This window comes from Schistocerca gregaria, chromosome 2 (assembly GCF_023897955.1).
Source record: "Schistocerca gregaria isolate iqSchGreg1 chromosome 2, iqSchGreg1.2, whole genome shotgun sequence".
Lineage (NCBI taxonomy): Eukaryota > Metazoa > Arthropoda > Insecta > Orthoptera > Acrididae > Schistocerca > Schistocerca gregaria.
This window is the reverse complement of record NC_064921.1, coordinates 984,991,044-985,003,978: the sequence shown is the minus strand read 5'-3', so window position 1 is coordinate 985,003,978 and position 12,935 is coordinate 984,991,044. Positions and strand designations below refer to the sequence as shown.

The 12,935-nt window shown below is 43.8% G+C and overlaps 1 protein-coding gene across 1 annotated transcript in view; it reads left to right on the top strand.

The window, feature by feature from the left end:
- LOC126335466 (serpin B3-like) overlaps nt 1-12,935 on the top strand; it is a 90,084-nt gene extending 77,149 nt beyond the window's left edge. Inside the window, exons 8-9 of the mRNA XM_049998778.1 lie at nt 5,186-5,351; nt 12,753-12,935. Of these exons, the coding sequence (XP_049854735.1) occupies nt 5,186-5,334 (149 nt within the window). The 3' untranslated portion in view covers nt 5,335-5,351; nt 12,753-12,935. The remainder of the gene's footprint in view (nt 1-5,185; nt 5,352-12,752) is intronic.

Below are 12,935 nucleotides of genomic sequence, written 5' to 3'. Positions count from 1 at the left end.
CGCCGCCGTCACCATCCTCCACTGCCGAGCACAGCAGCCGCCGTAAAGCACTGTAAATACCGTGTTTGCTCAGGCGCTCAATAAGGGAGTCGCTAGCTTGTGTGTGTGCACTTCAGTTCCATTGGAGTTGTGTTACGTATTTTCTTCTCATTCCCTCGTGTCCATCAGGAAGAAGATGCTGTGATATGCAAATGATAGGCTTTTTAGAGCATTCACACAACGTTGGCGCCGGTGGCGACACCTACAACGTGCTGACACGAGAAAAGTTCCCAATCGATTTCTCATACACAAACAGCAGTTGACCGGCATTGCCTGGTGAAACGCTGTTGTGATGCCTCGTGTAAGGAGGAGAAATGCGTACCATCACGTTTGCGACTTTCATAAAGGTCGGATTGTAGCCTATCGCGATTGCAGTTTATCGTATCGCGACATTCCTGCTCGCGTTAGTCGAGATCCAATGACTGTTAGCAGAATATGGAATAGGTGGGTTCAGGAGGGTAATACGCAACGCAGTGCTGGATACCAACGGCCTCGTATCACTAGCAGTCGAGAACACAGCCATCTTATCCACATGGCTGTAACGGATCGTGCATCCACGTCTCGATCCCTGAGTCAACAGATGGGGACGTTTGCAAGACAACAACCATGTGCACGAACAGTTCGACGACGTTTGCAGCAGCATGGACTATCAGCTCGGAGACCATGGCTGCGGTTATCCTTGACGCTACATGACAGACAGGAGCGCCTGCGATGGTGTACTCAACGACGAACCTGGGTGCACGAATTGCAAAACGTCATTTTTTGGATGAATCCAGGTTCTGTTTACAGCATCATGATGGTCGCATCGCGGTGAACGCACATTGGAAGTATGTATTCGTCATCGCCATACTGGCGTGATGGTATAGGGTGTCATTGGGTACACGTCTCGGTCAACTCTTGTTCGCATTGACGGTACTTTGAACAGTGGACGTTACATTTCAGATGTGTTACGACCTGTGGCTCTACCTTTCATTTGATCCCTGCGAAACCCTACATTTCAGCAGTATAATGCACTACCGCATGTTGCAGGTCCTATATGGTCCTTTCTGGATACAGAAAATGTTCGACTGCTGCCCTGGCCAGCACATTCTCCAGATCTCTCACCAACTGAAAACGTCAGGTCAATGGTAGCTCAGCAACTGGCTCGTCACAATACGCCAGTCACTACTCTTGATGAACTGCGGTATCGTGTTGAAGTTGCATGGGCAGCTGTACCTGTATACGCCACCCAAGCTCAGTTTGACTCAATGCCCAGGTATACCAAGACCGCTATTATGGCCAGAGGTGGTTCTTCTGGGTACTGATTTCTCAGGATCTATGCACCCAAATGGCGTAAAAATGTAATCACATGTCAGTTCTAGTGTAATATTTTTGTCCAATGAATACCCATTATCATCTGCGTTTCTTCTTGGTGTAGTACTTTTAATGGCCAGTAGTGTATACATTATTGTCCAGCTAAAATAGCATAGACAATAGGGTACATTGGAGTATTGTGAGTGTAATACTTTGGAGGGTTAATTGCTTTTGTGATCATTGTACTGTAAGTTACTGAGCCATATGCGGTTCGTGCACATGCCGTTCGTAACTTGGTGTCTTAAAATAGCGATAGTGGCATCTTGTTTCCTTCTCGTGTTAATGGCGCCACTGAGTTTGCTAGTATTGTTTCTCTGTGAGTGGCAGCAGCAACAGTTATCGATAGCCAGCAGTGTGGCACTATCTTTGGTGTCACAGCCAGTATTTCCAGGTCATCATGTGTGTCAGGCAGTTCGGCATCAGACGGAGCAGCATTCTGGAGATGCAGTGCTGTCTATCACTTCGCTCTCGCCTGTATTATTGCACTGTTGTACTGTTTATCTGGCGTTAGGTGGATTTTCTAAGAAGGTTCATTGGCTTTTAAACCGCCTCTAGTCTTTAGTGCGAGGGCAGGCCGGGACCGCTGGCGCCGTACGGGTACTGTCGGATCGAGGGGCTGCAGCCGACAACCGAACCCAGGACGTTTCAAGTCGAGTGAACCTTATCCAGTGGCGAAACCTCCACTGTTGGAGATCTCACTGTTGTTTGCATGTTGTTGTTCCCAGGGTCGGTGAGACCAATTGCAGCACGTGGAGTCTGTCAGGCTGGCAGAAGCTGTTAGCCGCCTTCTACTACTTGGTGTTAGTTTGGATTTAGTGTTATTACTGCAGTGCAACCAGCGGTATCTTACTGCCTAGTGGTCGCTAACGCCTCAGTTACCTGCCCTGGAGGCTAGCGTATTTTGCGGCAGTGCACTTTTCCTCGTGTTGCCGATGCTCTCCGCCATGGCATGTAATTTGACAGCTTCCTTGATTGGGGTATGGATAGTTGTTTTCCTTGTCTACCTGTGTTATAGTGGTTCCTTCTACCTTTTGATGTTTTAAACACCGGATTCTGGAGATGCAGTGCTGTCTTTAGCTTCGCTCTCGCCTGAATTATTGCACTGTTGTGATGGTTATCTGGCGTTAGGTGGATTTGCTAAGAAGGTTGATCGGCGTTTAAACCGTCTCTAGTTTGAGTCCTTAGGGGAACATTACTCTTGGCTCCCTGTCTCACCGCTTACGCAGCTGTAGTGATCTTCCTCAGGTCGATTCAGGGAGCACTGTCTGTGGATCACTCCATCTTACTTGGTCAAGTTGTCATAATTGTTTAAAATTTACCCTAATTTTATAACATGTAATTGCCTTTCTCACTGGTAATTCACGCCTTCAGCTGTTAATTGTTTGTAACATTGCTTGTGGCTTTCAGCCGACAAATAGTTTTCAATTCTGTCTTAATAAGGCCTTCAGCCTTCACTGTAGCCAGTGAAACGTCCCCTTGGAAAAATTCATGAATTGCTGTGCTGATTAAGCCCTTACGTTATTTGATTTTCAAACAGCAGAGCAAAACTTCACGTACTCAGACTTATTCTGATCATCACTAAACTGACTCACAATATTTTTAGCGCAACGCAATCTGACTTTCAATAATTCCTACAAGAGAATGGCCCTGACTAACATTAACCTATACGTTTCACAAATCACTTACCTCACAAAAATCTTCATTACTCGAACTACTGCAATACAGCGAGCGCCACTACTGCCAGCTAAATAAAGATTCTAACTATTGATAGGCATAGTTAGCAAATGAAAGATTTTGATACAGAAAAAACAATGTATTTACCTTAAAAGTGTTCAAAAGTCATAATATATATAGCAGTTCATGGCATCCAGTCTTAAAAATTTACTGTCTCTGATGGACAGACGTCCAGATCATTCGCTCTCAAAAGTCCACCATTTCTCTCCCCACATCCACCACTACTGACGGCTCACCTCTAACTGCGCAACGCTACGCGCTCCTAACAGCCAACTGCCCAACACTACAATAGCAAATTACAACAATGCCACCCAGCCACTGACTGCACACAGCACAGCCAGTGATTTTCATACAGAGCGCTACGTAGCGGTGGCGTTACCAATATAAGAACCTAAACAGCCTACTTACACCTGTTACAGTTGCTTAAGATTGTTTAAAGAAGATTTTAGTGTTTTTAACATGTTATTGCCTTCCTTACTTGTAATACAGACCTTCAAGCCGTTGACTATTCTGAAATTGCTTGTCGCCTTCAGGCGACGAATAATTTTGAAGTTTTTTCTTAATCAGGCCTTCAGCCGTTGATTGTGTGTAACATTGCTTGTGGCCTTCAGTCGGCAAAAAATATGCAATTCTTTATTAATAAGGCCATTACTATAGCTTGTTACAGTTTTTTGATTGTTTAAGGAGAAAATGTCTAGTAAATGTTCGTATTTAACTTTCTTCCTCACTTGTAATTCAGACCTTCAGTTATTGACTATTCTGAAGTTGCTTGTGGCCGTCACCTGAAAAAAAAAGTGAATTCTTTCTTAGTAAGGCCTTCAGCCGTCAGTGTAGCAAAATCTGTTAAAATGACTGTTGAAAGTTATTTCTTCAAATAAAGTGTATGTGTTTACTGTAACCAACGGTAGCTGGTTACGGCCCCATCCACAATCGTTGCCTTATCCTGCCTCTTCCTGACTACCAGATTACAATTACACTAGGGGTTCTTTTCTCATGTTGGAACACTTTTGAAAGTTTGTTACGTGTTCATGTTTATCACTATTACTTTCGTTTAGTTTGTGAATTCATTGTCACGATCTTCCTACTTATAGAGGATTTTCCAACGTCACCAACTACAAACTTGAACCCAATGTGTACGGTGATTCTGTAATAAAAAGATTTGGTACAGGTAATAGTTTTTGTGTATACTAGAGTAGAGACTACCCCTTCCTTACTGAAATATTTGAGGGCATTTATGACGACTGTTATTCTGTGACTTCATCCAGGATCTCCCTTCCTTGCAGGGCCTGGGTTCATAGGCACGTTAATCTGTCAGATATCTCCGTGCATGGCAAGTGGAAAGGACGGGTCATAACGACTGGGGCAATACGTTAGAAGTTAGTGATATTTTTAGCAAACAATTTTATAGCACATGAACTGATCAGCACACCACTCCGAAAAATTCGGCATCTTTGGCAGTACATTAAGGGTTTCCCTTTCTCATGCATTCATTAGATGTTTCTTGGGGTACAACAGTATTGGAATATCTACTTAGTAGGAAAAATTTAAAAAAATACGGCTCACAAGACCTAACATAATTCTTTAAAACCACTCATCGAGTTGTGCAGTGGTTCACTGCTCACTCCCTATCATGACCGGCAGAAATCACGATATATATGTTTAGAAAAGAAATGCAGAAAATATTACAAGCAAGCACTCATTGTAACGATATAAAACATAACATCGGCGTCGATACTTGTAAAGCATTTGAGGCGGCCTACTTGTGTGATGCAGCCTCTCCCGGCCGCGGTGGCCGAGCGGTTCTAGGCGCTTCAGTCCGGAACCGCGCGACTGCTACTATCCCACGTTCGAATCCTGCCTCGGGCATGGATGTGTGTGATGTCCTTAGGTTAATTAGGTTTAACTAGTTCTAAGTTCTAGAGGACTGATGACCTCAGATGTTAAGTCCCATAGTACTCAGAGCCATGGAACCATTTGATGCAGCCGCCATGTGATTCTTATTTACCATTGTATCCTATACGTATGAGATTGTTTAATTCCTCTATTCTTTTGTCTGCAGTTGTTAGTTACTCATCAATCACTTCCGTGGGAGCTAGACGTTCGGAGCAGATCGTGTTTAAGGCTGACCACCCCTTCCTGTTCTTCATACTGCACGAGCAGACGCGACTGGTTCTCTTCGCCGGACGTTACTCCTCGCCGCCTCCTTAACTACTCAATAATGGCTGGTAAGCTTCTCCAGTGATCATAACGTACCAGTAATTTACTTGTAGAAAAGGAAGTCAGGCCCACTATACGGTAGGTAACATTATTAATTAATGCCCACTCTTTGGTATCGTGTGTACAACAAAAGCTTCCTCTACACGGGAAGACACAGAGCCACACGACAATATCTCAATATGCTGGCCATGACACCAGTTTCGTTTAAGCGCGTAATAAGACATTGTTAGTTCGGCAGGTCGATGATAGGTGTACAAGTAAATATCGACGTATCTTACTTAAAATCACTGAGTTCAAATGCCTGCACAAAGTGTAGAATTTTGAGCCAAATGCTAATCGCTCTGTTCTCACTAGTTTGGTTATCTGGTTGCAGGAGCGTGAAATGTTACAGGAACTGAATTGACATATATAAAAACTTTCACTTAATAATAATCATCCAAGTAACATCAGTATACTATAAGATCATTGCCACAAGAAATAGGTAATCCAAATAGAAAATAACCAAAATACACTGAAGCTCCAAAGAAACTGGTAAAGAGATTTGTAAACAGACACCTATGTAAGACAACAAGTGTCTGGCACAATTGTTAGATCGGTCACTGCTGCTACACTGGCGGGTTATCAAGATCTAAGTGAATTTGAACATGGTGTTCGTGCACGAGCGATGAGACACAGAATCTCCGGGGTAGTGATGAGTGGAGATTTTCCCGTACGACCATTTCATGAGTGTACTGTGAATGTCAGGAACCTTGTAAAATATCGTATCTCTGAAACATCCTGCAAGAACGGGACCAATGACGACTGAAGAGAGTCGTTCAATGTGACAGAAGTGCAATCCTTCCGCAAATCGCTACATATTTCAATGCTGGGCCATCAACAAGTGTCAGCGTGAGAACCCTTCAACGAAACATCATCAATATTGTCTTTCAGAGCCGGAGGCCCACTCGTGTGTTCTTGATGACTGCAAGACACAAAGCTTTACGCCTCGCCTGAACCCGTCAACACCTACGTTGCACTGTTGATGAATGGAAGTAAATACGTTGCCTGGTCGGAAGAGACTCGTTTCAAATTGTATTGAGGGGATGGACGTGTACGGGTATGGATACAACCTGATGAATCCATGGACCTCGAATGTCAGCAAGGGACTGTTCAAGCTGCTGAAGGCTCTGTTATGGGGCATGTGCAGTTGGACAGACACGTCTACATACGACTCTGACATGTGACACGTATGTAAGCATCCTGTCTGATGACCTGCATCCATTCATGTCCATTGTGCATCCCAACGGACTTGAGCAATTCCGGCAGGACAATGCCACACGCCCAGAATTGCCACAGAGTGGCTCCAGGAACACACCTCTGAGTTTAAACACTTCCGTTGGCCACCAAACTCCCCAGACATGAACGTTATTGAGCGTATCTGGGATGCCTTGCAATGTGCTTTTGAGAAGAGATCTCCACCCTTTCGTACTCTTATGGATTTATGGACAGCCGTGCGGGATTCTTGGTGCCCATTCCTCGACCACTACGTCAGACATTAGTCGAATCCATGCCACGTCCTATTGCGGCACTTCTGCGTGCTCGCGGGGACCCTATGCGATATTAGACACGTGTACCAGTTTCTTTGGCTCTTCATTGTAACATAAGAAACACAGGTTGGTAAATCAGGAAACAAGATGTTCATTCAACAGTACTCAAATTCTTTTCTTGCCGATTTTTTTATTGTGTAACACAACACATTATTATAAATAAAATACTTTTGGTATATACGAGGGTTGGAACATTAATAGTGGCAACGATTTATTTACAGCTCGTCTCTAAGCTGGTCGCAGGTTGTGTTCCAAAAATGAACAGCGTAGAGAGAATAGTGATGACACTTTCGGCAGGACCTGACCATCATTTTCCAGGACAATGCTGAAGCACGTACAGTGCAAGCTGTTACTGATTTGTTTGACTTATGTGGTTGCTAAGTGCTATACCACCTACTGCACTCCCCTGACTTAAGCCCTCGTCAGTTCAACTCGACTTCTACACTGAAGGAAACTCTTCACGGCATTCGCTTCAGAACTGCTACAAATTCGTTGGGCAATAAACCGCGCAACTCGAACTGCCAACACAACTGGCACTGCTAAGAGAATCCTACGACTTCCACATCGCTGGCAACGGGTTATACACAGTGCTGGTGACTAGTTTGAGGTCAGTAAAACTTTGAAACACGTGTCTATTTTGTACGATCTGTAAATGAATAGATGCCACTATGAAAGTTCCAACCCTCGTATGAAGTTGAATTTAACGGTCGGCATAAATAGTTGTACCGTCATATTTCGATTCTTAGAGGCCCCTCTGCCTTCCTGTGGTTTTCGAGTTCCAGCAATGGGCTGTCGAATTTTTTCAGTCTGTCTGTGGATATGCACCTTTACCTGATAGGCATATCGTCTTTATGAAGTCTTGATAAGGATGTCTTGATACAGACCCATCCGCATGGACAAGGAAGTGAAAAGTATCCCACGTCAAACATACCTTCCAATTGTCTGTAATTCATTATACAGACCTTTCATTTGCACGTTCTTTATTCTTTAAAATCCAGGTGACAAATTTGTAAATAGGAATAGTGAAAAATATAAAAGCTTTTAATAATACGTTTCCTGGCTAAAGGACATGACATCCAGTACCAAAGAAGCCCATTTATTGACTCAAGGTACATGACGTGGCTGAACGATGCTGCATGGCCGAGACAATGCACTGAATGAAAAACTCGCAACATTAAATATTAATGTATTGTAACGAAATTTCGGGAATACATTTGTCCAGGTAACATATTCAAGAACACAGGTTATTGTAAACACGAGGTAAGTCATTGCAAATGTAAAATGCTGGTACATTAATAACCGATGAACAGTCAGAATGTTGAGTGCAAGCATGCAAATGTGCATGCATTACGTTGTGTGGGTGCCGGATACCAGTTTTGGGGGGGGAAATTATGTGCCTGATGCACTTACAAGGGAATGGTCAGACTTGTGCTGTCGAAACCTGTGTTGCTTTTTTTACCACTGTGAGTAAACAATGCAAAAAGTCTGTATGCAGAATTTTAGCTGCTGACGTGACCTGGAAGTCTGTAAACAATTTTATGAAGTAAGACATAATTGTCGCATGGTTTCCGCGCTTATAACTGCCTCTTGTACAACCCTGGCCTCTCTCGCTACTTTATACCAACGCCATCTACGGACAAGGTGGCGTTAGCTACGCGCCAGTCTCTTGCCACAGCAGTGAGAGAGCTGATTCCCCAGTGAAAGCGATCGTATGATAATCAAACATTCGTTGACAAATATGGCTGATATGTTATCTACAACATTCTTTCCAAATAGCTATGAAATAGACACAAATAAATATACGGTTGAGAACACGTCCAAATTTTATTTCTTGTAATTACCGAAAAAAAGCGAAATATTGATACAATGTTCAAAACATAGGTCTTTTATGCACCAAGAACATACAAGCAAAGACGATATATGACAGCCCTGCGAATCACAGACTTTGTTACATGTCCGTAGACAAAACTGGGCTGGTGTTAGGAATGAATCAGGCTTAGTATGAGTATATTTCGAGGAGTGCCACGCATATTTAAACAAATTCCGAAACCGTGGGGAGGAAAATTGATAATGTACTACTGATTGCAGCTTGAGAATATTGTCACGGTGATAGACAGGAAATTGCAGTGATCTGCACACAATAATTTTCCTTGTTAGTTTTGTGTAAAATGCCTTCCACTGACGGAAAAATTCTCTGTGTAAAGGTTGAATTACGTTCGTCGTACCGGGTGGAATCTTAAGTATCTCTACTTCTTTGTTGGGTGGGCTCGAAATACAGGTTTTAATGAATCAGACCTTTTATGACCTGACCACGAATCTAGGAGGCGAAGAGATTTGTTCCCGCAGAACGGAAGAAAAGCATGACATGAAAAGTGTAACGTTTTCATTTCCCATTTTTCCAGACTTCGATGCGTCTACCACAAGATTGTTTGCGTATAACATTGTTGACCCCTGGTCCAAAACGTCCAGTTGGTTCTTGAAGACACACATATAGTTTAGGCAGCAATGAACCATCCAGACTAATTATGGGCATTATAGTGTATGAATGGGTGAGTGGACTGCGCAGTCGCCTCAATATATTTTTCCCCTTTGAACGAGTGTTCTTTTCGCACGCATTTCTTTTTGAAAACCTGACTGATCTGCACTGTACACGTACTATTCACTAAAACTAACGATCTTATTTTTTTGAATTCGTAAGAAAAGCTTCTATCATTTCGATCTGTGTCACTTCATTTTCCGACCTGATTCTCGATACAAATTTTGTTATTTTTCTTGCCACAATTTTGTGTGATCTTTTGAAGCGACTAATTCAACTTTGAGAAGCTGTAAATTCTTTAGCGCCTATCGCGTTGGCAATCTCTAACGCCCAATCATGCAAAGTTGTATCGCTGACACTAAATGACTGTTGTCAGGCGTCGGTAAATTGCTCAAGAAATCGCGCATTTATCTCCGTCGCAATTTCCAGTCGACTCTTACGTCGTCCAGCGACTTCCTTTTTCCATCTATACAATTCACGTTCAGAACGGACAAAGCGATACTTATTTTTAACAGTACTGACACGTAGGCGTTTCTTACCACTTTCTTTCAACCAATACGTCACCACTTTTTCTTTGTCTGATAAGGTAATTGTAGTTGCGGGTGTCACCTTCGGAGATAATTGATGATGGTACGTGGCACTATCACTCGAAAAGTCTTCATGAGTGCAACTTTCGTAGATGTCTTCGCCGTCTGTAGATTCACAGTCTGCTATATCGAGTGTTTCAGTTGTTTCTAGCCACATGTCTGCGCCATTTACATGCTCGTCTAGAAGTTTAACAACCATGTCGCCCAACACATAGTCTTCACGCGTTTTCTGTTGATTGCTTCATTTGGCGTCTGTGGTATATCTCAATGGCAAGCAGCAAAACATTTACAGGGTTCACCATCACCTGTGAGCGGAGATTGAATGTTCACCGTAAAGTGGCTTGCGGAGTATAGATGAACATGTACAGAACATCTTTCACACCTCTAACCAGTCTCAGGACGGTATGTTTCGAAATACGTACCAGAAATTAAAAGCACGTGCATGCCACAGAAACGAATATTCGTTTCCTCTTTCCACCAAAACCGTGCAGCGGTATTCCTCTTCAGTGAACGCCGCGGTAAGACGGCCGCACTTCCCGGCCATGCGCCCAACGCTCGCGACTCGCCATTTCCAGGGGTGGCCAGCCGTCACTGCAAGCGCCAAGCAGGAAAAACAGCCTCGTTCGTGATTTTTTTAGGTGACTTCCAGTTCATGTCAGCAGCTAAAATTTTGCATACTGACCTTTTGCACAGTTAAATAACAGTGCTAAAAAAAAAAAATACATGTTTCAGCAGGACAAGTCTGACCATTCCCTTGTTAGTCGGTTAACAGGGACGGTTAATGCTGTTTGTGGATGATGCTGCAGTTGTCGTCCGATGATGTGCCATATGTGTTCGATTGGAGACAGATCTGGTCATCAAGCAGCCGAAAGCTACATGCTGACACTCTGTAGAACATGTTGGGTTACAACAGCTGATTGTGGGCGAGCGCTGTCATTTTGGAAAACAGCCCCGGGAACGCTCTTCATAAGTGGTAGCGCAACTGGTGGAATCGCATATAGTAATTTGCAGTCTGGGTGCGTGGAATAACCACTGGTGTCACGCGAAATCACACCCAAGACTATAAGTCCAGGTGTAGGTCCAGTTTGTCTAGCACGCAGATAAATTGGTCGCAGGCCTTGAAATTGCCTCCTCTTAACCACCACTGAGCCATAACTGGCACCGAGGCTGAACCAGCTTCCATCAGAAAACACGACAGACCTCCACTCTGCCCTCCAAAGAACTATCGTTTGACACCACTGAAGTCTCAAATGGCGGTGGTCTGGGGTTAGTAGGTCTCAAATGGCGGTGGTCTGGGGTTAGTAGGATGCACGATACAAGGCTGGATCGGAGCTGTCCTTGAAGTACCCGATTTGTAAGAGTTCGTTGACTCAGTGTGGTGCCCACTGCTGCCCCTATTGCTGCTGCAAATGCAGCACGAAGCGCCAGAGCCAGACGCCGAACACGATGAGCTTCCCTCTCTACTTGGCAGTCCGGAGCACGGCCTTCTTGAGACCGTACATTCCCGTGAACACCGTAGCCAGCAATCAGATACAGCGGTTGCATTCCTGCGAAGGCTTTCTACAATGTCGCAGAAGAAACGTCCAGCTTCTCGTAGCCCAATTACATTAACTTGTTCAAGCTAAGTGAGGTACCTGACAATGGGGTCTTGGTCGCCTTAACGCACTCTTAACGTAAACTCACTAAGTCCAGACTCAAAGGTAACTAACGCTCACGACCGTTACAAAGTGTATTTAAAGCAAACCTGATTTGCATCCACCGCTCTTACGCGACTGATAAGAAATTGGAACAGATGTAGAAAGACGCTTACCGGCTTTCGTTTATGTCGTACAACTCTTTCTTGGCGTTGCGATTTTTTTTCCGTCAGTGTATTTCTGTCATTTCGGACGCTAGACGCATCGTGCTGTTGAGACCATGGATGACGTTATGACTCTCTTGAACCCGTAGATTTCAGATTTGCACGACAGTTGTGGGTTCCAGGCAACATCGCAGAACGGTGAAGCGCACTCTCAATAGGCGATGATGCTGTCGCTACAGGGTTGGTATAGGTAGTGGTAGGCGTTTTGCTTCATACACGAAGCGCACCACAACCTTCTCACAAGCAGACAACATTAAAACGCAGGTATTGAATTAGGAAATCGTTTCGTAATCTTTCCTTATATAAACAATGCAGATGGCGTTTCACCTAGTACTTCGTAAGATTTCGCGGCAGTGCAAATAATTTGTAAAAACAAGGACGGACTTCACTTAACGTCAACTTCACTTTTGTTGGGTTGTCTAAGGTCTAAATAATGGACACGAATATTTTATATTAAAAGGTCTAACATATGGAGTGTTATGTCAGTGAACTTAGATGCAACTGATGTTAACACCGTCTTTAACGTACACTCAAAGGGGTTGCCGAGCGATTCTAGGCACTTCAGTCTGGAACCGCGCGACCGCTACGGTCACAGGTTCGAATCCTGCCCCGGACATGGATGTGTGTGATGTCCTTAGGTTAGTTAGGTTTAAGTAGTTCTAAGTTCTAGGGGACTGATGATCTCAGAAGTTAAGTCCCATAGTGCTCAGAGCCATTTGAACCATTTGCACTTGAATTAGGGAACAGCTAGTGGCTGTGTCCATAGAGAGTCAGTTAATGATGTTCAATTCAGTTTCACTCAATTTCCTGCAATTTGATAACATTACCTTTTCCTGTTTCAGCTTATGGTATCCTGAAGAATCTTCTTACCCGAAGATCGCTAGAATGGAGGCGTCCAATCTGCGTGGCTAATTTGCGTAACTATCTGAAAGTATATCGACCAACACCGTTTTCAGTGTGGTGGCACTTTGTGTATCCATTTTATATGTATAATAATAGATTAAAACACGCCGAATTACAAAACA